This window comes from Phascolarctos cinereus, unplaced genomic scaffold, assembly GCF_003287225.1.
Source record: "Phascolarctos cinereus isolate Bilbo 61053 unplaced genomic scaffold, phaCin_HiC Scaffold_3;HRSCAF=262, whole genome shotgun sequence".
In the NCBI taxonomy this organism is placed as follows: domain Eukaryota; kingdom Metazoa; phylum Chordata; class Mammalia; order Diprotodontia; family Phascolarctidae; genus Phascolarctos; species Phascolarctos cinereus.
The window spans coordinates 240,925,444-240,949,207 of NW_027555736.1; the positions used below are offsets into that span (position 1 = coordinate 240,925,444).

Here is a 23,764-nt window from a genome sequence, read left to right on the forward strand (position 1 = left end):
TGTAACTCATAAGTCCTTTGTCAGTATTAGGGTAGTGGGAGGGGAAAAAAATTACATGTATGTATACATAGATAGAGGGCACAGGGTGAGTTGAAGATGAAGGGCTGATATCTGAAAAATAAAATTAAGGGGTGAGAGAGGATTATACTGGGAGAAAGAGAAAGGAAGAAGCAGAATGGGGTAAACTATCTCACATGAAACAGACAAGAAAAGGCTTTTACAGTGGAGGGGAAGTGGGGGAAGGTGAGAGGGAATGAGTGAATCTTACTCTCATAGGATTTGGCTTAAGGTGGGAATAACATGCACAATGGGGTATGGAAATCTATCTTACCCTACAGAAAAATAAGGGGGGAAGGGGACACAAGAGGGCAGACTGGGGGAGGGGACAGTCAAAAGCAAACACTTCTGAGGAAGGACAGGGTCAAAAAAGAGAATAGTATAAATGGGGGGTAGGATAGGATAAAGGGAAATATACTTAGTTTTTCACAATAGGACTCCTATGGAAGTGTTTTGCATGACTACACACATCTATAACCTGTATCAAGATGCTTGCCTTTTCAATGAGGGTGGGTGGGGAGGGAGGAAGGGAGAAAATTTGTAACCCAAAGTTTTAAAAACATATGTTAAAAATTTTTTTTAAATAATTTTTTTAAAAAGTACATCTTTCTGACCAGGTGCTGCCCCCACGGATGCACCTGGAAATGTGGAAGCAGAGGGGAGCTGGGTCATCCTGAATTAGTATTTAATCATCTTTCCATTGTTAAGTAAACTTTCTTTTATTGAATGTTATATGATCTAAGAGTATTCCATTGCCATCTAACCCTGAGCCTGAACCATTAGACTGGCCTGAGTCAGTCTTGGCCTAGAGCAGTACACTCTAATTGTAAAGCAGTGAAATCTCATTGCAATATTATTTGGCTAATTGCCCATTGGAACATTATTCCTGTGGAGCTAACTGCCCCTGGAAATAAAGTTTTGCTCTTGGAGGTCAATGATCCTTTGACTTTGTAAACTTTAGATATTCTTAAAGCAAGAGATGCCCATATTGATCAGGATTCTCATACCCTCCAAAGGATCTTTGATATCACCAGTTTTTGTTTCTTCTAGCAGTGCATGGATTCAACCCATCTATGTCTATGAGACACTTACCCGTGTTTTCCTACAAGGGCATCACAGTGGGTCTACATAACAGCTTAGAAGTCCTACTGGATTTCTTCTGACATCACAAGTCAGCCAGTGGTACTTGAGTAGTCACTCATCCTTGCACTACGATCAACCCATCGTCTTTAACTATCATATGAAATCTTTTCTTTCTGTTCTTCTAAGTTCCTCATTGATAGCATATTGGAAAGCCATTCATACCCAATAGGTGCCTCTATATTCCTCTTTGTGTGATGCTTCATTTGAGTTCTTTGGAGACTCTTTTGTTCTGTGCCTTATGGACATATAACAACATTAGAACTTTGCTGTTAAACAAGATGGACTTTTGTTTGTAAGAGAAGCTACTGGTAACTGAAGTAGCTCAAAGATAATCTAACCTACTCTCCTCTTTCCATTTAATTCTGGGTTCAGCTTGCTTTCCACCCTACGGACTGACAAATTCTATACTTTGTAACTCCAACTGTATATCATACTCTAGACATTTGATATTTATTATGCACTTGTTCTGTGCTGGGTGTCCAGTCAGACCAACTCTTTTGAATAGTGACAAATCTCTTCTAGGAGGTTCTGAAATGGTCTGGGCCTTCCTATAACCAGTATGATGCCATCTACTAACAAGGGCATCTAAAGGATTTTACTTTCCACAGGGAGTCCCTCTTCAACTGAAAATGTGCTTTGGACAACCTAACACAGTGGCAAACATTTTTGGCAGGCGTGCCTCTCCCTATTTTATTCCACCAGTGCCTGTGATCAGAGGGTCACTGAACAAGACTATTCTGTTGTTATTTCTTTCAAGAAATCTTGAACGATTTTGAAATGGATTGTAGATATCTTTTTTTTTAAGAAGAGAGCCTTTAATAGTGTTTTGCCCTAGTAAATCAAATACTTTTTCACAACTGACAAGAAATAAACACAGTGGCATTTTGAATTCTCTAGATCTTTTAGTCAGTTGCATTATAATAAAGTCCATTATAGTATAGTCTAACACTGTGTGAAAAACTCCCTGTTGCCCCCTAATGCCCTCAATGAGTGTTTCCTGAGTAAACCCATAGATAAGTCTCAAAGATTCTGTATGAGTGGGAAAGTAGGCATATAGACTGGTGGTTGTTGATATTTTCTTGGTTGACTATAAAGGGCTAAGATCTTTTCTTACCTTGGGTATCTTTTCTTCCCTTGATGAATTTATGACCATGTCCTTTAACACCCACATATTTCTATCACTTCTAGCATAGATCTACTTTATGTATATTTCATCTAGCCTCGCTGATTGCCCCATTTTTGTTCTCTTTACACATTTGGAACTATAGTAGTAAAGTCCCAATGTAATGTTTCTATAATTTGTTATAAAAACTTTTGCAGATCTTTTCCATTTTTCTTGTGTTTTTGTTGTCATCTTTCCATTTTCCTTTTTACATGTTTTTGGGGTGGCATTAGTTGAATCACTTGCCAAGCTTTCTTCAAACAGGTGATATCTTCCATTATTTCTCTTTGCTTTATGAACTGGTATTACCCTCCATTATTTCTCAATGCTTTATGAGGCAATATTTCTCATAGTCATCTTTCTTCATAAGATTTTACTAAAAACTTTATATTCCACACTGCTGTTGCCTTTGGCCACCATCTCTATTTGGCAAATACGTCAAGTGCTTCCTGACTAAAGTGTCTTTTATACTCTTTTTTCCTCTTTGTTATAGAAATTAATTTATATCAGATAAACTACTGTATAAAATTACAATCAGTGTCATTGTAATTTCTTTGCATAAATGTTTTACCTTATTGATTACTTGTTTAAATAGGTCTGGATTGAGTTGTTTGATTGTATGCTATAGTTGTGTATAGTCAGACCACCAACTTGTCAGAGCATAAGTCAGAAATTGTTAAAAAGCTAGAAGACTATAGAATGTGATACTGAGAAAAGGACCCTAGAATAACATGATCCTATTCTCATTATCATGATCCTATTGTCTTCTCATTATTCTCATATTACTCTCATTCTCATTGCATTATTCCCTAGTATCATTAAGCTTTCTTCAAGTGTGTAATTTTTGTTTTGTTTTTTTGCTAATTCTGGTCTTTGCTCTAACAAGTTATTCTGACTGTACACAGCTGATTCAGCAATGACACCCACATTAATAACAAGTCTTTTCCTGTCTGTTAAAAATAAATCAATTTCATTTTAAGATGTTTTTCAGGGCTTGCCCTGCCCAGTACCTATTAACTTTTTTCTCAAAGGAGTATTCATGATATAAAGTCATAAGGCTTCTCTGTGAAGTCTTTGCCCTACCACATTTCTTCATCCTGAACCATGCTTTCTGAGATAGTCTCACCACCTCACCTATTAGCACCCTTGCAGTGAAGTCTCCTAGTATCCAAGTATGTCATAGAATTTCCATAGCTCTTCATTCTCTGCAACCAGCATTGGTACATAAACTGTAATTATTTTCATGGTGGTCTTTTTGCACATACTTTATCATTACCACTGCAATACAAAAGGACTAAATATTGCATGAAGTAATGCTTCATATTGCCTCTTAGCATATGATAAAATCAACTGCCAGCTCCTTTCTTTGCCTCTCCAAGGAGAACTTGTGGGCAGTTCTTCCATTTAGCTGAAATGTTCTTTGTTCTGGTTTCAATTATTGTAGTAGTGGTGGTAGTAGTAGTAGTAGTAGTAGTAGTAGTAGTAGTAGTAGTAGTAGTAGTAATAGTAGTAGTAATATTATCAACAATAATAATGATAGCAAATATTTATATAGCACTTTAAAGTTTGTAAGGCAATTTACAAATATTATCTCCTTTGAGTTGAACAACAATCCTGGGAGGTAAGTGTTATTATCACCCCCATTTTACAGATGAGGAAAGTGAGAGAGGGGTTAAAGTGACTTGCTCAAGGTCACACAGCTAGGAAGTAATCAAGGCAGAATTTGAACTCTCAGGTCTTCCTGACTCCAGATCTGGTGCCCTATCCACTGTGCCACCTAGCTGCCTTAATAGCCAGAATATAAAAACTGATAAGAATTTAAGTCCTTTAGTGGTATGTCCACTCATTTGATAAGAGTCCCCCAATTAGAACACCAACAATCAAATTAATGTATGCTGACAGTCTAAAAAACTGTGTAACTTAGCACCTTCTTCTGCTCTTTCTACCTTGTCCTTCTGAATCTCAGTCTAGTGGTTGCTGTTTTTCCCCCAACTCAACTTCTCCATCTCTTTTACCCTAATTATCAGAAAAGTGGATAGGCTGTTTTGTTCATTTTAAAAGTATCAAGCTATGAGTCTACTAAATAACTAAAACAAGTAAAAATAGAACACATCATCCCTGCCTGAAGGATAGGCTCACTCGGGAGATAAGATAGAAGCATGAAACAATTGTAAAATAGTAAAGGGCATTATATGATCAGAATAGGGATACCATAGCAAGGGCCAGCAAAGCTGGAGCAGGCTTCACAGCAGGGTTGGACTGAAGTATGGCAAAGAGAACTAGTAAGAGAATATACATTTTAATTTAATAATTGAGGGTTTATTATTTGATATAAATGGGTATTTTTTATATTCAGTCCTTTGACTTTCTCTTCTTTTCCTTAGTTTCTGTTGTATCTTCTCCTCCTTCCATAAATGTAAATAAGGCAATATAATCAACTGAAATATATTGAATTTCCTCTTTGGCCTAGTGTGATGAATGTACCAAGGTGGACTTATCAGGTTTTCTTTAAAGTATTTTAAGGTTTCTCAAGATTGAATGGGAATTACTTGCCATGGTCATATAGCTAGTAAGGTCTTCTGATTCTAAGTCCAAGGCTCTTTCCATTCAAATAAAAAAAGACTTTAAAAATAAGACAAAATATGTTAAGGTTTCTAATGAATTGGCAAATTTCTGCTGCTTTCAACTTATAAATGTGTCTCTTGATTTTGAAATTTGAACTGTTACATTGACGAACTTCAGATCAAACCAATGTACGCTCTGATACTGACTTCAATGCAAAAGAGAGAAAAGGTGAAGATGGGGAGAAATATATGGGAAAATATGGTTTAGAAATAAGAAATGAAAGTGTAAAGGCTTACACAGAAGCCTCATGTTTTACGTCATGGACAATTTCTTCAAAATTGAATTGATAAGCACTAGACATGGGAAGCCTTAAAAAAACACCAAAAAGAATGAAACAAATTATTCTTAAAAAAAAACCAACAACAAGAAAAGACTTGTTATTGATGCGGGGCTTATCCCTGAATCAATTGTCTGTACAGTCAGATCAACTCACCAGAGCTAAATTCAGAATTAGTTTTTAAAAAATAAGAATAACAATAAGAAAAAAAATATGGTGTACAATTGAAAGAAATTAACCCTGAATTATTTAAACGGGTAATTGGAAATTAAAAAAAAAATAGAGAATGAGCAACAGAAGTGACACTGACTATAATAATTTAATCCAAAAATTTAAGCAGACTTCGTTATCAGATCCTTTTCACCTCCAGGATTCAAAACAAAGTACTCTGTTAGGTGTTTAAAGCCCTTCATATCCTAGCTCTCTTCTACCTTTCCAGTCTTATTATACCTTACTCCCCACTCATGTTCTCTTCAATCTTGCCTCCTCACATACACCATTCCATGTCCCAATTCTGGAGCATTTTTACTGGCTCACCCCTGTTCCTGGACTTCTCTTCCTCCTTATTCCTGTCTCCAGCCTCTCTCCCTGGCTTTCTTCAAAACTCAGATAAAATCCCAATTTCTACAAGAAGTCTTTCCGAAGCCTACCTAATGCTAGTGGCTGTTGATTCTCTCCAGTTTATTTTGTCCATATCTTGTTTTGTACATAGTTGTTTGCATGTTTTCCCCCTGTTAAAATTGAGCTCCTTGAGAGGAGAGTTTTTTTTTATTTTTTTCCATTCCTTTGTATCCCTAGCATTTAACAAACTACCAGGCACATAGTAGGTGCTTAATAAATGCTTGTTGACTGAATGACTAAATTAATGACCACATCAAGGAGATCCAAAGAGCTTTAAAAGTGCATTACTTAGCAAACATCTGACTTGCTTACCAAAGGAGAGAGGTAGTTGCCAAAAAGCAACACTAGGTTAAAATGTAAAATCATTTGTAAAATCTTACAAAGAAGGATGATAGGGAATCATGAACAATATCATCATATAAAGCAGAGAGAAACAGTGGAGGATAAAATCAAATAAATAAAAGCATGGCAAGATTGCCAATTAAGCAATTCCCAAGGACATTCAAGGATGAAAAGGAAGGGCTACAAACAGAAGAAAAAGGAAAAGATTTATAAAAAGCATTTTGACAGAATGTTTCCTTCACCAACTGTGGTGGAACTACCATACTTGGACCCTAACATTACAGTCCTATATGTGCTTATAGAGTATATAGAAATGACCCCCCCCAAAAAAAAAACAAAAAGAAGAAAAGAACGAAGACAAGGAAAGCAAATAGATGCAACCATTTAGATGAATCAATGGATAAATGAATGAATGAATGAATAAGCATTTGTTAACCACTTAACTTTGTACAAAGCACTGTACTAAATGCTAGAGATGCAAATAGAAAAGAAAGACAATTCCTGATCTTAAGGAGCCCTCACCCTAATAGAGAGATACAGAACATATACAAGATTTCAGTTGAAAATCCATTGTAAATCCACTGCACCATCTAGCTACCAAATGACAGATCCATTTGAGTACATTGGAGAATTACCTCACCCACTTTGGATTAGATTCACCTAAAAGACAAAGTGCCTATTACCTGTTGGCAAGGATTAAGTAAGAGTTAAAGTTATTTGGTTTTAAAATAAAGTTCTTTTGGCCCTTTTCACTATTATTTCCTTTGGAAAATTTTTTTTAAGCACAAAGGAACATTCTACTGTGTAGTGAGATTTATCATGTTTCCGGTTTATTATGTTTCACAAACAGATTTCCTCATCTGAGTGGTTTGCCTCAGGATCTCTTCTGCGTCAGTCACTGTTTCCTGTTGACTGGAATGCCTCATTTCTACAAATGTAGATAGCATTGTCAAAGAAAGATGGTAAAACAGTAAAAGTTCCCAGAAAGTTCAGTAGGCTCCCCTCTTTGCTGTCCCAATTGCATTAGAGAGACTATGGTTCAGGATTGATTATGCAACTTGAAATAAACCCAGGCGCTTCTCAGAGCTTCATGAGAAAGGGTAGAGCGCTAGCTCTATATGATAATATGAACAAAGCAATTGAATCTGCCACAAATTCAAAATGCTGTTCCTAGCCTCTGAATTATTTTTAAAAGGAAAATCTTCCACTCCCTCCCAAGTGTGCTTTCTCTCTCATTTTCTTCCTTTCCCAAAGAGTGTTTAGAAGTAAGGCTATTTAGTGCAACAGCCCCCAAATTGATTCTGTTGTCAGAGGAGATGGGAGGGCAGAAATATTATCTGTTTATAAAAAATTTTCTTTTTTTCCAATTACATGTAAAAACAATTTTTAGCATTCCTTTTATAAAATTCTGAGTTCCAAATTCGCTCCCCTTCTCTCTCCAGTCTCCTCCCTGAGATGGCAGACAATCTGAAATAGGTTATATACATTAACATTTGGTTTTGATTTTTTTTTTATTTTGAGCTCCAAATTCTCTCCCCTCCCCCCTCATTGAGAAGGCAAGCAATTTTATATAGATTATACATGTGCAGCCATGCAAAACATATTTCCATATTAGTCATTTTGTGAAAAAAAAACACAGACCTAAAACAAACCAAAACAAAACAAGAAAAACAAAGAAAGAAAAAGAAGTTTGCTTTGATCTACATTCAGACCCCTTCAGTTCTTTCTCTGGAGGTGAATAGCATTTTTTATAAGTACTTTGGGATTGTCTTGGATCATTGCATTGCTGAGAATAACTAAGTCATTCACAGTTGATCAGTCACACAATATTGCTGTTACTGTGTACAATGTTCTTCTGGTTCTGCTTACTTCACTTTACATCAATTCATGTGAGTCTTTCCAGGTTTTGACAGAAATATTTTCAATACTGCATACAGAATAGGGAAAAAAGCCTGTTACAAAGAATACAAAGAACCTGGCTTAACATGAGAAGTCTAGCTATCTTCTACTTGTGAGCAGATTTACTTTTTCATTAAAAGTAGGGTCTTAAAATGGGGAGAAATGAGTTCCATAAGAACTAGTAGCATTCTTAGAAATGAAGCTCTGGTTAATGAATTTTGTTTCCATAGCTTTAGTTTTATAATCCCATGCTTAGCAAGCTCAACCTAGTAAGGAATCCAGTTCAAGCAAGGAGCCCCTAACACAAAGGTTTTAACCTCACTGGAATTTTCAAGAGCAGTAGTTGATTTGGGGGCATTTTATTAAAATGTCTAAGGTGCTATGACCCTTAGATATTCCACCTCCAACTGGGAGCCAGGCCTACGGAATGCTGCCGCCGCCATTTTTACTGCCCAGGGGATGTACCTAGGGAGTGTCATAAGGGGTGCTAAAAACCAAGCAGGTATCCCCTCCCACAAACCCCCATTTGAAATATCTGCCTACTCATGTGTGGGCTGTGGGAACCAGACAGTCACATAGCCTCTGCAGACATGCCACATGAAACCAAGGCTTAGGCCTTCTAGGATCAAGCCTGATGGTATGTGTCCAGCAGTGTGGGCCTTCTACCTTCCCAGCATCACTGTCCTCAAACATATTTCCCATATGGTACAGTTAGGTTGCTTTCCTGCCAGTGACATGAGGGATGGTCACCCTATTTACTGAGAGCATGATGAAACAACATGGTGATAGTTTGAGATAACAATTTGATTTTGATAATCTTCCATTAGATAGGCATGATTTTCAGAAATCATTGCCCTTGGATGGAGGTGAAACTAGGATGTGGCAAAATGTGTTTTTAGGCAAGAATAGTATAATCTTTGCCCAGGAAATGACCTAGTTCCTGTCATATCACTTCATCTATCCAGGTGCTATTGCCTCTAACTTCTACTTTGTAGATTTAGAAGAAGAACTTTAGAAGAGGACCACAGGACTTTAGTTTTTTGTTTAAAAAAAAAGCAGCTGACTGTTACAGTGGATAGAGTGCTAGACCAGAACTTAGCAGGACCCAAGTTCAAATCCAGACTCAGATGCTCACTAGCCATGTGACCCTGGGCAAGTCATTTAACCTGTCAGCTTCATTTTCCTCAACTTTAAAATGGGGATAATAATAGCACCTGCTTCCTAGGGTTGTAGTGAGGATCAAATGACATAATTAGCATAGTATCTGGCATATATTAGCCATTTAATAAACATCATTCATTAATTAATTAATGATAAATAAATTAATAAATGCTTGTTCCCTTCCTACCTGCGTGCCTGCCTGCCCATCAGCCTACCTGCAGAAGAAAACGACTTAGGAAAGCTTTGTAGATTTCATATTTTGTATAAGCAGCTGTTATCACTTGGATGGTATTTTCCTATTCTGAGGTCTTGGAGACCTTTCTCTCTGAGCCCTAGAGCATGATTTGATATTCAAAAGCTTGTTGACCCCAGAAATGAAACTCATGCAAATGATGAGTAGAATACTTCTATTGCCAGTCTCAAGACACAGGACGAAAAAGGACTTCTGATTTGTCTGTTATTCACTGGGCCTTCTTTTTTTCGAAACACATGAATACTAGTACTCATTTGGATTTGGTTGGTTGGTACCTGAGACAGGATGCAGGGGGGGAAGGGAAAAAAAAGGAAACAGAAGGTTCAGCAATTTGGATTTAGAGCTGACATTAAAATACAACCTCCTAGGGGAAGGATAAGCATTCGTAGAATGCTTGTTACGTGGCAGGTACTGTGCTACAGCGCTTTACAGTGTTCTTATTTAATCCTCACAACAACCCTGGGAGGTAGGTGCTATTATTATCGCCATTTTTACAGATGAGGAAACTGAGGCAAGCAGAGGGTAAGTGACTTCTTCAGGGTCACACAGTTAGTAAGTGTCTGAGGCCAGTTTTGAATTCAGCTCTTTCTGACTCGAGATCTAGCCCTCCGTCCATTGCACCTCCCAGCTACCTATTTATTTTCTTTTAATTCTTGGGAAACAGAACAAAGAACACATGGAAAGCAAAAGGTTCAAATTAATGTTTTGTTTAAGTTCAGAGTCAGACACTAATCTTAAATTTCTTTTAGGCAATAAACTGAAATTTGGAAGATATACATATAGATATAGATATGGATATACACACAAATTTGTAAAAATCTATTCTTAATGGGCTCTTTAGATGGCTAAGGGCAATGGACTGGAAGCATTGCCATTCCTAAGGCTTTTGGGTTCAGGGTCCTGGGCTACCCCTATCAAGGTCAAGGTAGTGTTGGTTTGACTTGTCTAGTGCATCCTAGCTTTTATCTGTCTCTCTCTCTCTCTCTCTCTCTCTCCTCTCTCTCTCTCTCTCTCTCTCTCTGTCTGTTTTAACTACATTGGTTTGCCAGATGGCATTTGGTGGGGATGGCTAGCCTCCTCTCCATAGAAGTTGCTTTCCTGGATGATGGCTGTGAGGGAGGAGCTAGAAGCAGAAATGGTGATGTGAGGGTTGCTATGGCTCCCAGACTACCATGCTTGTGTTCCTGTTGCTGGCAGTTGATCAGCAGAGTTGATAGTAGTGCTGATGAGGAAGGTGGGCACCCTCACCTTAATGATGGTTGTGGGAGCTGGGCTGGAAGTAGGTCCTGTGGCTTGTAGACATTACTATTACCAAAGTTCTTGGATTCAGGATCCTAGAATGTTTGTCAGCATCTGAGGGATAGTGGTGGTGTCAGAACTCCTAGGTTCTTTTTTGTGTTCACTTGTGACTCCCAGAAGTTTTGATCAGTTTTCTGATATATAATGTTTCAATTCTCCTCTAAAAACTTGAGAATCACAACTGAACCTTATTGACTTCATAGCTATATGTTGGGAACAACATCAATGTTTAGAGCAGTAATGTTTAACCTTTTGTGTGGCATGGACCCCCTTTTGGTAGGATGGTAAAACCTATGGACCCCTTCTCAGGTGACCATGATGATCATTTGTATGTAAAATGAAAAAAGGAATAGAATATATGGTCTCTGTGGTTACTTCTAGTTCTAAAAACCCAATCTTATGACTCTGGCTTATCAACTTATATTTGGAAACTGACAGATAACAAAGTATTATTTTTTCTGTAGAAAATCAAACCACATATGCATATGTTATATGTATGTATGAATGTATTACATAGGGCCAACTTTTAATCTGAAATTCTAGTCTCACCAACAGGGAAATAAATAGCAATAATAGCCAAACAATTAAATGTTTATGGCATATAATAAAATTTTCATTTATGGGAAAAAGAAAGTTGCATTACATTTCTGATAACATGTTCATTACAACCACAAGGATAAGCAAATGGATTGTTTTTGGCAACATTTGAAACTGAAAATAAAATAATCTTTTCTTTGTTTGTGGTTTATAAATGCTAACTTCCTTCCCCAAAAAGGAGGGAGAGTGGTTTCCAAGTCACAAAATCATTCAGATTACGTTAAGATAATTAAGTTATTCTGGAGGTTATAGGATTACAGGCTTCTTAGAGGGACAGGAAGCTTGGTTCCATTGAAAAAGTCCAGAAAAACACAGATACTTGTGGACTTCCCATCTGTACAAAAGAGGGAATTGGGAATATCCTTTCACATCTGTTCTTTCAAGCCATTCTGCTTGCTCTTTAAGATTTTGTACCATTCATTTTTGATTGTGCATGTAATTAGTCATTCTTTCCATTTACATGATTGTAGTCATTGTGGCAAACCCTTTGAGTGTTTTACATTGTCAAAGGCTTTGCCAGAGTTTTCTTTATGAAAAATTAATCTATTTAAGTACATATGTATGGTCAACTCTAGAATGTATTTTCTTGCATATTGAGAATAGGAAACACAGGAAAGTTTAGTAAAAACCAATGGGCATGGGGATTAAAAAAAAACAAAACCAAGTTTGACGGGAACCCTTGAGTTAGAGTCACTAAACCTGTGTTTGTGTCCAGGCTTTGCGACTTTCCATGTTATTGTGGCCATGGTACATGATTTCTCTTGTAGTACTTAGTATTGAGTTTTTTTATATGTGTTGTACACATGCTAACATGTACATTTTACTTATTCATAAATATAATATATTTATATTTTAAAATATAGATAAATTATATATATATATATATATACATATATACTTTTTTTCTCCTCTTTAGTATATAAACTCTGGTGATGTTTAAAAAGTTTGAGAGATGTAATTTCTAGGTAATTAATCATTTTATTAATAATGCCAGCATTTTGATGAAAAAAGGTCAGTGGCCCTCTAGAATATCAAAGACAATCATGGTGGTGGGCTAACAGCTTATATGCACTTTCTGAGACTCTTTAGGACTGAAAGTAATGAAACTTATAAAAGTTGCCTCTCCGGGTGATTTCAAGAAAAATCCTTCATAAAGTACTATGAAAATATGATCTATTGTAAAAATCACAAAACTCATACTCACGAAACATACAGACTCTCCAAATGTGAGCTTCTGGGGCAGTCAAGTTTCATCAATTCTTATGATTCAGATGAAGAACTGAGGCCCAGAAAAGTCAAGTGACTTGCTCAGACATACAGAGAATAAGAGAGACAGGATTAAAATTTAGGCCCTCTGCCTGCAAATGTTGTTACATTTGGAACAGTCTTTCCAATTCATCGTGCTGCATTATAATCATTAAACCAATAAGGCAGCTTTGTTAATTATAGTCATTATCAAGTCATCTTATGTGATGAGGGTAATACCAGAAAATCAGAGGATCAGTTATTCCCCTATGGAAGGACTGCCCTATGGGCTTTTCTCTTGCACAATTTTCTCCTCAAATGGTGAGAGAACAAACCTATTTGTCTACTGCAAGATTTCAACCACTTATCCTCCACATATAGATTATGTAGTTTAAGCAAGAAAGTTAGGGTCCTATTGGTTATTCCTATGATTTCCCTTAAATACACCCTCTTTTCTTTTAAGGCAGACCTTCTTAATATGCAATGGGCAGAACATCTGGCACTAATAGGATTAAAAAGTAATTGGGAAATGTTTGACAAAATAAATGAAAATACAGTACAACATAAATAACGTTAACTTGTAGTTTTCTAAGTCAATATGTAGCCCATAGTGATCCATTTCTATTTAATTTTGACCCCACTGTTGTACACCAGGCTTATTCATGTATCCATCCCTTTTCCTTTTCTTATTGGTTATGATGTCCTCACTCCTTCTCTTTGCCTGCCTAAAAACTACTAAAATTTCCGGGTTTAGCTCAGGCCCTCTCTTACTATTCCAGCCTAAAGTGACTTTACCCTTCTCTGAAGTCCTTTAGCTCATATAGTCAGTACCATTTGGCATTAATTTGCTCTCTAATTTTTTGATACATGTTAATTTGATCATAGCAACAAAGACTGGAAGGTCCCTGAGGTCAAGGGCCATATTATATGCTATTTTTATTTCCTCTACAATGTCCAACATAAAATGATAGAGTTAGAATGTACATTAGAATTCATTCAACCTAATCTTTACCCAAAATATGAAATTTCCCTACAGTAACATCTCTAATAAATGGTCGTGCCGTCCTTGCTTTCACAGGGAGTTTCAGTGGAGGGTAAAGTCAGCATAGACCTAAAGATATTACTGACCTATTGTTCCAACAATTTCCTGATATGGTCTTACACCAGCTAATTGATTTCTAATAGAATTTATCTTGATGTCTTCTGATACACTAATATATTCATTGTCTAATGCCAGATGAAGGATCTCTTCCTTGCTACTACCGTTTAATGACTTTGATCTCTATGTTGATATAAGCTTTTATTTATTTATTTGATTTCCCATTCTTATGTTTGTTGCCAGGATCGCCTATTTTTTGTGATGGAATTTGTGAATGGAGGGGATTTGATGTTCCACATCCAGAAATCCCGTCGTTTTGATGAGGCACGAGCCCGCTTCTATGCTGCAGAAATTATTTCTGCCCTTATGTTTCTACATGAGAAAGGGATCATTTATAGGTGAGTTCTGGATTTCAGGATCCAATCCCCCAATGCCTTACCTTCCCCAAGCAGACCTGGTCTTCCATTCCACGAGGTCAACCTTTTATTTTCCGTCAATATCTCTATCGATTCCCTGTACATTATTGGTTTCCTTTTTGTAGTAGGAATAAATGAATATGTAGACTATAAGCTTCTCCAGGGTACAGCTGTTTTGTTTTTGCCATTGAATCCCTAGGGTCTTGCACATTAGCTTAACAACTGTTCTTGGAATTATAGTTCAATCAAACACATGGTAGTGGATATTTAGGTTTCTCAAACTGTGAAAATCTTCATATGTTCTTCTATTTAATTTTCTGAAAATGCTGTCCTCTAAACCTCCAAATCTATATGCAGAGTCACTTTCTTTTATCACGTATCAATATTTAACATGAATTAGTTCCTCATAGATAATTCTGCTCTAGGAATGAATACTGTTGGTATTACCACCTCTGGTGCTATTGTAAAATAAAGGTTAGACTGATTATCTTTGTACTAGTGAATAGGTAGGAGGTCAACTATGACAAATAACATCCCCTTCCTGGAAATGTTTATCATTTATAAAAATAAGCCTTGAATACCAATGTAGAAATCATTACCCTTGGCCTCTATGTAAATGCTAGTGATTGATATTAGTATTATTAAATAAGAATGGAACTACCACATACACTCTTTCTTTCCATGAAGGCAGAACTGTTACCTTCTTTTGATTTTTATGGGAAGTACAGAAATCAAAGTTTCTCCAGACAAATGTACCAAATGGTTTTTAAAACAACATTCTCATACACCTTAGAAACTTTAATAGGGAAAAAGAATGGCTTTAATTTAAAAAAAAATACAAAGGATGAATAATAAAAAGGAAAACTGAAATATAATAATAACTCATTTAGACTACATAAATGTGTATGCATATATTTGCATACACACACATGTATGGCCCAAACTTTCCATTTTATAAAGTTCTTTGCTCACAGTCTTATAAAATGTGTAATACAAGTGTCATTGCCCCCATTTAAAAATGGTGGGTCCAGGTCTTAAATCTAGATAACCTATGCTTTTTCTCCCACATCAGGCTGCTTCCCTAAGTTTAAGGCAAAGAAACACAAAAGACAACAAATCTCAACATAAGACAACAAATCTCAACAAATAATAGTAGGCACACAGAATAGTTTAAATCTTTCTAACTAGCTGTTAATTATTCACCCCAGTACAGGGGAACATTGACCCTGATAAAATAGCTAGGTGTTTCCCTCACTAAGCCCATAGCGTGGAATGGCAGTTATCAAATGGTTCCTAGGCCCCATGTGATGAACATTCATTTGAAGATCTGGGTTCATATAATGACTTTGACAGTGACTACCTGTGTAAACTTGGCGGATCACTTAGTGATGAGCTCTATTGTCTCTTCTGGCTTTTGATCATATACTGTCTCTGGCTCTTTCCACATCCTCTTCCACCACTCCATCTAGCAACTACGAACTAGGAGACTAGGAAAATGTGCTGACATTGCCAGGGAATGCGATTTAGGGTTGGTGGACCCTGAGCCTACAATGCCCTGTTCTTCATTCTACCATTAATCTAGTGTCCTTTATTTATATTAAAAAAAAAAACAGGGCAGCTAGGTGGCACAGTGGATACAGCTCAGAGCCTGGAGTCAGGAAGACTTACCTTCCTGAGCTCAAATCTGGCCTCAGACACTTACTAGCTGTGTGACCCTGGGCAAGTCACTTAACCCTGTTTGCCTCAGTTTCCTCATCTATAAAATGAGCTGGAGAAGGAAATGGCAAGCCACTCCAGCATGTTTGCCAAGGAAACCCCAAAATGGGGTCACAGAGAGTCGATACCACTAAAAAATGTCTTAACCAAAATACTGGATGTATGTGGTTTGGAATTTAGAGAAGACACATCTTTTAATTTGTGCCAAAATTATGCTTCTAATGAAACTACATCAACCCAAGTATTCTAAAGTCTTGTTTTAATTTTCATATGTTTTTGTTCTTTCCTGAAAAGTAGCCATCATTTCACTTGAGTCCTTGCATAATCAAAGCTAGAACTGGTGATTTAGAACACATTTACTTATTTTTTTCTGTAATAATACTAATATCTAGCATTTACATAGTACTTTAAGGTTAACAGAGCACTTTGTCTCATTTTATTCTCACAAGAACCCTGAGAAGTAAGTGCTATTATTACTCTCCCATTTTACAGACAGGAAAACTGAGGCTGAGAGAGGTTATGTGACCTTCCCACTATCATGTAACTAGTAAAAGTCTACATCAAGATTTACAGTTAGGTTATTTCTCTCTCCAAGTGGTAGCACTTAGTTTCTCAGTTTACCACATAGCCATCTCTAGAGGTAGTTAAGTTAAATTTCCATGTATGGTAGCAGAGAAGACCCCTGAGGTTAAGACCTATGAAAGCCAAGTCTCTGGAATTGATCACTTTGGTGGCTTAAATTTAAAATACTTTGCTGTGGAAAGAAGTAATATATCTTAGGTATTAATTACTTATCAGAAGTACATTTCATATTACAAAAGATGTCTGGCCTACACAAATAAAGTTGTGTTAGGTGATTTTTTTCCCTCCTACTAACAAGGTCTAAAGTAGAAACCACTGAAAATGTTTTCAATGATGTCTGACTATGACTCCATTTGGGGTTTTCTTGGCAAAGATACTGCAGTACTTTGCCATTTCCTTCTCCAGCTCGTTTTACAGATGAGAAAACTGAAGCAAACAAGGTTAAGTGACTTGCCCAAGGTCATATAGCTAGTAAGTGTCTGAGGCCAGATTTGAGCTCAGGAAGATGAGTCTTCCCAACTCGAAATCCAGCGCTCTAGCCACTGTGCTGTCCAGCTGCCCTAGGAAAAAATGACTGAAAATTACTGTCAGCCACTAAATAAAACTGTTCCCTTAGATGGGAATACTCTTGGTTTCCTGTGATACTGATTCATTTTATGTCTGATGATCACATGTTTGAGAGGATTTTGAGTCTCAGAAGTGTTGTCTTAGATTCAACAGATTAACAAAAACCTGGTGCCTATGTTTTATGAAAGAGAGAGAGATTGTATACTGTTGTTACTTTCCGTAATGCTGTGTGGTTACAATGTGGCTTGCATTATCTCATTGGATTCTCACTATTGGCTAGGGAGGGAGGGAGTAGTACAAGCATTATCCTCTTTTAACTAACGAAGAAAGTGGAGATTAAGTGACTTGCCCAAGGTCACACAGAGCCAATTCTCAAACTTGGGTCCTGTGACTCAAAATCCAGCAACCTATCTTTTGCCTGCATTACACTGACTCCCAGATGGAATGGAGTGTGGCCACAGCCAGGAGAAAAACCTAACACAGATTAGAGATAAACAGTCAGTGAGGTGATATTTCTAAAAAGGGGGGGGGAATTATCTATTTCTCTGTTCTCAGTTTGTTGATTGGCTGGAAATCTAAATGTTGACACATAAAAGATTTCCATGTAATACTGCCTCTTTTTTCCACCTGATGAGAAAAGGAAAACAAGGTAGTATTATATGACTTTTTTTTAATAGCCTCAGGTTCTTTAATGCATTTATTTAGTTTAATAATTTAATGCATTGTATTTAAAATATTTAAGACAAACTCATGTGTCGTATTTCATTAACAGTTAAATAAGTCGATAGAGTAGGATGTAAGTTCTTTGTGGGTAGGAATTATTTTATTTTTGTCTTTGTATTCCCAGAATCTAGCATACTGCCTAGCTCATAGTATGAACCTGAAAAAAAAATGCTTATTGATTCATTTATACAGATTTACTTTAATCAGAGGATCCTTTGGGCCAAAGTACGATTTTCTGTATTTATCCCAACACAGTATGCAGAGCCAGGACAAATGCTTTAGACAAGGTGTGAAAAGCCTAGCTTCTCCCCTCCTCTCTCTTCTCCCTCATTTCTCTTCTCCCTCTTCTCTTTCCCTTCTTTCTTACCACCTACTCCCTCTTTCTGCTCTCCCCTCCCCTCTCTCTACTCCCATCTTTCTTCCTCCCTTTTTCCTCCTCCTCCTCTCTCCCTGCCTCTCTCTCTGACTATTTGTTATTTTGCCTTTCTCTTATCTCTCTTTCTCTGTCTCTGTTTCACAGTTATATCCCTAGTGTCCCTCAAAGCCTTTGAATTTTCATGGTAACACAAGTCAATTTATCACAAAATAAATGTATACATTCCATGTAGAGCAGAATTTCCTGGCATTAAAAAAAACATATTCTTCCAAAAAAATCATACTTTATAAAGTTTTTCTATAGTGTGTCCAAGGTATTAGCTTACTTCCAGTTTCAGATCTGATTGTTTCTACATTAAAGGGAGCAAATGTGGGATGAAGGGAAATGTTTACATTTGTTTATTTTGTTCAATCCTACCCTAACTACTCTTATACACTCATTTCCATCATAGCCGCCTGTCTGTGAGTGTAGGGTGCTTCATTTATCCCATAATTCTGATCCCTTCATGCCTTGTGCAGAGTTCAGTTTGTTAGCTGTTTCTTGCAGCCTTTTGTCAATAAGGAGGATGATGGGAAGTGTAGTTTTTCCAGCTGGAAGGAGGAACTGAAAGCTTATGGAAAGTGGAAGACCTTCAGGAAGTGGAGCTCGAAAGCTTCCTGGGCTTATCGGGACCAAATAGCTTCCAGCTTCTGCCTCCCATGATCCTTTAGTTCCTTCTTCCATCTGGGAAAAACTACACTACCAATCAGTCGCCTTGCACATAAAAGGCTACATTCCCATTTTTTATTGAAAACACTAAAATACTTACTGTTTGTTGTTACTTCCCCATGTTCCAAACGTTCAGGTGATAGGTAGAAAACATAGAATGAGAGTGTTGATTGATAAATTAAGTTTAGAATTCCTGGTATATTTTTCCAGTATTTATATACCAAATTACTTATTACTTTTCTAAAGAAAAGTTTCTTAGTTTCTCCTTTACACCTCTAATGTAAGTGGAAAAGATTATATTACTCATAATGTAAAAGGAAAGAACTAGATTTATTTCCTAGCAAGAGAAATATTCAGGAAGCAATTCAAAAACTAATCTTTGAAAGTCATAACTAGAAGGATTAAGCTGAAGTTTACCAACTTGGCATTTATTTGCTAATGTGGAAACATCCAAATTCTGGTTAAAAAAAATGGCATTTTCTGTATTGTTTCATGTTGTCAGTTAATGTGTGAATTGCCCACAGGGGCCTGTATGTGTTGGAAATTTTCTTCTGCCTTTATCTAGAGGTTTAGCAGTTTCTTAGAACTTGAGATTGTATCTGTGACTCAAAATTTTTCACTTATTTACTATTTGGATTGGTGGCCTTGCTCACCAATAATTTAATATTCATTTAGATTAATTAGATAAAGAGGGTTACTCTAGGTTAAATATTATCAAATCTGGAATAACGAAACATCTAGGGGATGCAGGATTCTGAAATGGCGGTTCATGAATCATCACAGGGACAGGCCATGAGGTCTGAAATTCAATTCAACAAGCATTAATTAAACACCTACTGTGTTCCAGGAACTGTGCGAGGCACTTCAGATGAAAAGAAAAAATAAAAGTGTTCTTAAAGAGCTTACATTTTCCTGTATATAGGGAAACAATTACATGTAAATAAATGTGAAATGTACAGGGTGTCCAAAAAGTCCTTTGTTGTTGTTGTTCAGTTGTGTCCAATTCTTTGTAACCCTATTTGAGATTTTCTTGGCAAAGATACTGGAGTGGTTTGCTATTTCCTCCTCCAGCTCATTTTACAGATGAGGAAACTGAAGCAAATTAGGGTTAAGTGACTTGCCCAGGGTCATACAGGCAATACGTGTCTGAGGCTGGATTTGAACTCAGGTCTTCCTGACTGCAGGCGGGGTGCTCTATCCGCCATGCCACCTACTTAACTTTACTGGAGCACTTATTAGCTGTGGACTATGTGGCATTGGACATGTTACTAAAACTGTGTTCCAGGAAACCCTCTAACAGGGCTTCTTAATCTTCTTTTTTTAACCTTTCTTAACCTTTTTAAAGTTCATGAACTTAAAAAAAACTTTTTGAAAATTCTACTTCAGCGTAATTGATTTCCTTTGTAATTCTATGTATTTTATTTTATGCAAATAGAAACTTTCTTTTGAGAATGTGTCCATGGGCTTCACCAGACTCCCCAAAGACTATGACATTAAAAGTGAAGAATCCCCAATCTAAAATCGTTAAGTTACTGAGGAGGTACTGATCTGCTTAGGCAAAGCTATTTCCTTACCAACCCCAAAAGCTGCAAAGAAGTCAAGAAACGATGAGGGCTATTTGAATTTAGTAATTAGTAAGTCGTAGAAGAGTTATAGTTCAATTGTTGGTAGGGTTTCCTCACTGAGAATTCCCTGGGCTGATAAAATCATAGATCTTTTCACATGTGCACACATATAACACTGGAGGCAGTACTTACTTAAATGCCTTGAAGGAATAAAAATATTACAATCTCTGTTCTGCAAATGAGGAAGACATAGTCAACACTGTACTTGTTTGCCTCGTTGACTAGAGATCCTTATAATCTGAAATACAGATATCCTATGTTTTGGACATTATGCTTTCACTGAAGTTTAGTCACTTGTTTAAAAATGGGGATGGAAAGCAGAAAAAGAGAAATATCACTATCACTTAGACATATATGATTTTACACACATGCAATAGCATGCTAAAGCAAAAACTTAATCTTCAGTTAATCTTTCTTTACTATTGAGAATGGAGATTTTGCTTATGAAAAACACCTCCTAAATTCATTTGAATTTCCTCATTTCTGACTATGTACTTCAGCTGTTCTTCTCTTTCAAATTTTTATATTCTTTAGCACAGTCTTGAGATTAGAGATATATCAAATATGTCTGTTACCTACCTGCTACTCAGACATTTAGCAACTTAAAACTTATGAAATAGTTCTAGTAGACAGCCAGTTAGCTGCTCCATTAGGAACAGCAAACAATTGGAAATAGCCTAAACGTCCAACAGTTGGAAAATGAATAAACTATGGAATAGATTTGCTGAAATCTAGGTATACTGTTTACTCAGTTTTCTTGATTTACCAGTCTGGTAGCCCTTTGAAAAACTGAGGTTAGTCTGGCATGACCGGCTGTTAATGAAACCATGCTGACTCAGTGGTTTCCATTTACCTCTCAAAATGCACACAAATCCATCATCCCTTTAATGACATTCTAGAATTTTTGCCAGGAATCAAAATTCAATTCTAGTTTGTAGATTTTCCTCCCTTTGTCACATTTCTGCCCACTTTCAGAGCCTTATGAGATCTTGCAATTTATCCCTAACCATTCTCTTTTCTTCTTCTGATTCATCTCACACACTCCTGCCAGAGTAACCCTCCTCAGCTTGAACCATGTTGATTCCTCCCTTCTTCAAAAGTCTCCATTGTCTTCCCCTTGCCTTCAAAATACAGTTCAGAATACACATGACATTCAGGGCCCTCCACAGTCTGATCCCTATTTTTTCACCCTTTCCCCCACCTTACTTTTTATATTCTGTGGCCCAGACCAATTCATCACAGGGCTTATTTCTGTCCTCACCCCTCCAACACACAATGCATTTTGCTTTTTTCATGTGTTTTCATTTTGTTGCCGTTGAGTCGTTTTTCAGTAGTGTCCAACTTTCAGTGACCCCATTTGGGATTTTCTTGGCAAAGATACTAGAGTGGTTTGCCATTTCCTTCTCCAGATTATTTTACAGATGAGGAAACTGAGGCAAACAGGGTTAAGTGACTTGTCCAGGGTCACACAGCTAGGAAGTGTCTGAGGTTGGATTTGAACGCACTAAGATGACTCTTCCTGACTCCAGGCCTGACATTCTATCCATTGCACCAGCTGCCCCATCTCTACTGATAGCTTCCTCCATAAAATGTCCTTCTTCTCCCATTTTTGCCTCTCAAAATCCTGCTTATCCTTCAAAGTCCATCTCCCTTGGCACCTGCCAATAAATGTTTGCTGATTCCCCTGACTCCCCTCCCCAGTAATACCTTCCTCCTCTGAACTCTCAAAGCTCTTGGCTCTAGTATGATACTTATTGCATTCTGCATTTGTGTGGTTATTTCATTATCCCGCCTACTGGATTATAAACATCTTGAGGTTAGGATTTCTATGATTCTGTATCTCTCATACCCTTACATGCATCTCTTACACACAGTGGATGTTCAGTAAGTATATGCTGAATAAATGAACAGGACTGTATACGTGGAAGCAAGAACATAAAAATATAGCTGGAAATAATTAGAAGCACAAGAAAACAGCTGATAATAGAAGCATTTTCAAGGGAATGTCAAAATTTTGATACCTACATAGTTGCTTTCATTTCCCAAATCTTGTGTCATTTCACGTGTATAGTTGTTTTGTTATTCTCAGCATCTTTGACTGAATAAGCAATTTTGACATTAATAAGGTGATTTCTGCTATGGGGAGGTTATCTGAGGAAAGCTAAATTCCTCAAGTATCTGCAATGTTGAGAAAAGAACTCTTCTTATGACTTTTTAAATTGATGCTTTTAAGACTTTTATGACTGATAACAAGAGTAGAAGAAATAAGTGAGTCAATTTTATTGAAAAGGGAAAAGATGGATAAAATTTTTAGAAAGATGTGAACCAGTTACAAAGATCCACAAAATCCCTAAAGTCTAACAGAGCATTTGAGTAAGAAACTCCAGTTCTGTGATATGTTCATATTTGGCACCTAAAAAGGATCACTTAAGTCTATCAGCAATCATTTATCAAACACCAGCTTTATGCCAGGTGCCACTATGTACTGGGAGCATGGAGACAAAAAATAAATAGCCCCTCCCTTCAGGGAGCATTCTGTTGGAGAACAGTATGTACACATTAAGTGGCAGCTACATGACTCAGTGGATAAAGTGTTGAACCTGGAGTCAGAAAGACCTGAGTTCAAATCTGGCCTCAGATACTTATTAGCTCTGTGACCCCTGGAAAGTCACTTACCCTGTTTGCCTCAGTTTCCTCATCTGTGAAATGAGCTGGAGAAGAAAATGGCAAACCACTCCAATATCTTTGCCAAGAAAATCCCAAATGGGGTCATGAAGAATCAGACATAGCTGAAACAACTGAACAATAACAACAACAAATTTTAATTGAGGTTATTAAAGAGATACTTTAAATCTTACAAGTCACTTAGGCATAGTTCTTTCACATTGCATCTCAGTAATGTAAACATGTTACATTACACCAGAGAAGCGATGATTTACATCCCGGAGCACTCCAGCAGCTTCTATTGGTATTATACATGCATTAGAAACCAACAAACAAAAGCTGTAAATTAGCCTCAGATGCCATCATCCACTTGAATTGCTTTGCTGTTGTCTTGGGATTCTATTTTTCAGTTATAATTTATAACTAAATCTGGCCCTTTAATCACATGATGAAAATAATTGCCACGGAAATCGGTGTAGACTATCCCTATAATTGTCCATTTGATATGTAGTGTGGACTTAAAAAGCAAATGTGTATACACACACATATATACATTTATATATATATATATATATATATATATATATATTTAATGTGTTCTGCAAGC

The 23,764-nt window shown here is 36.9% G+C and overlaps 1 protein-coding gene across 1 annotated transcript in view; it reads left to right on the forward strand.

Moving 5' to 3' along the window:
* Positions 1-23,764, forward strand: part of PRKCH (protein kinase C eta) — a 272,078-nt gene that overhangs the window by 173,608 nt on the left and 74,706 nt on the right. The window contains exon 10 of the mRNA XM_020986496.2: positions 14,024-14,178. Coding sequence (XP_020842155.1) covers positions 14,024-14,178 — 155 coding nt within the window. The remainder of the gene's footprint in view (positions 1-14,023; positions 14,179-23,764) is intronic.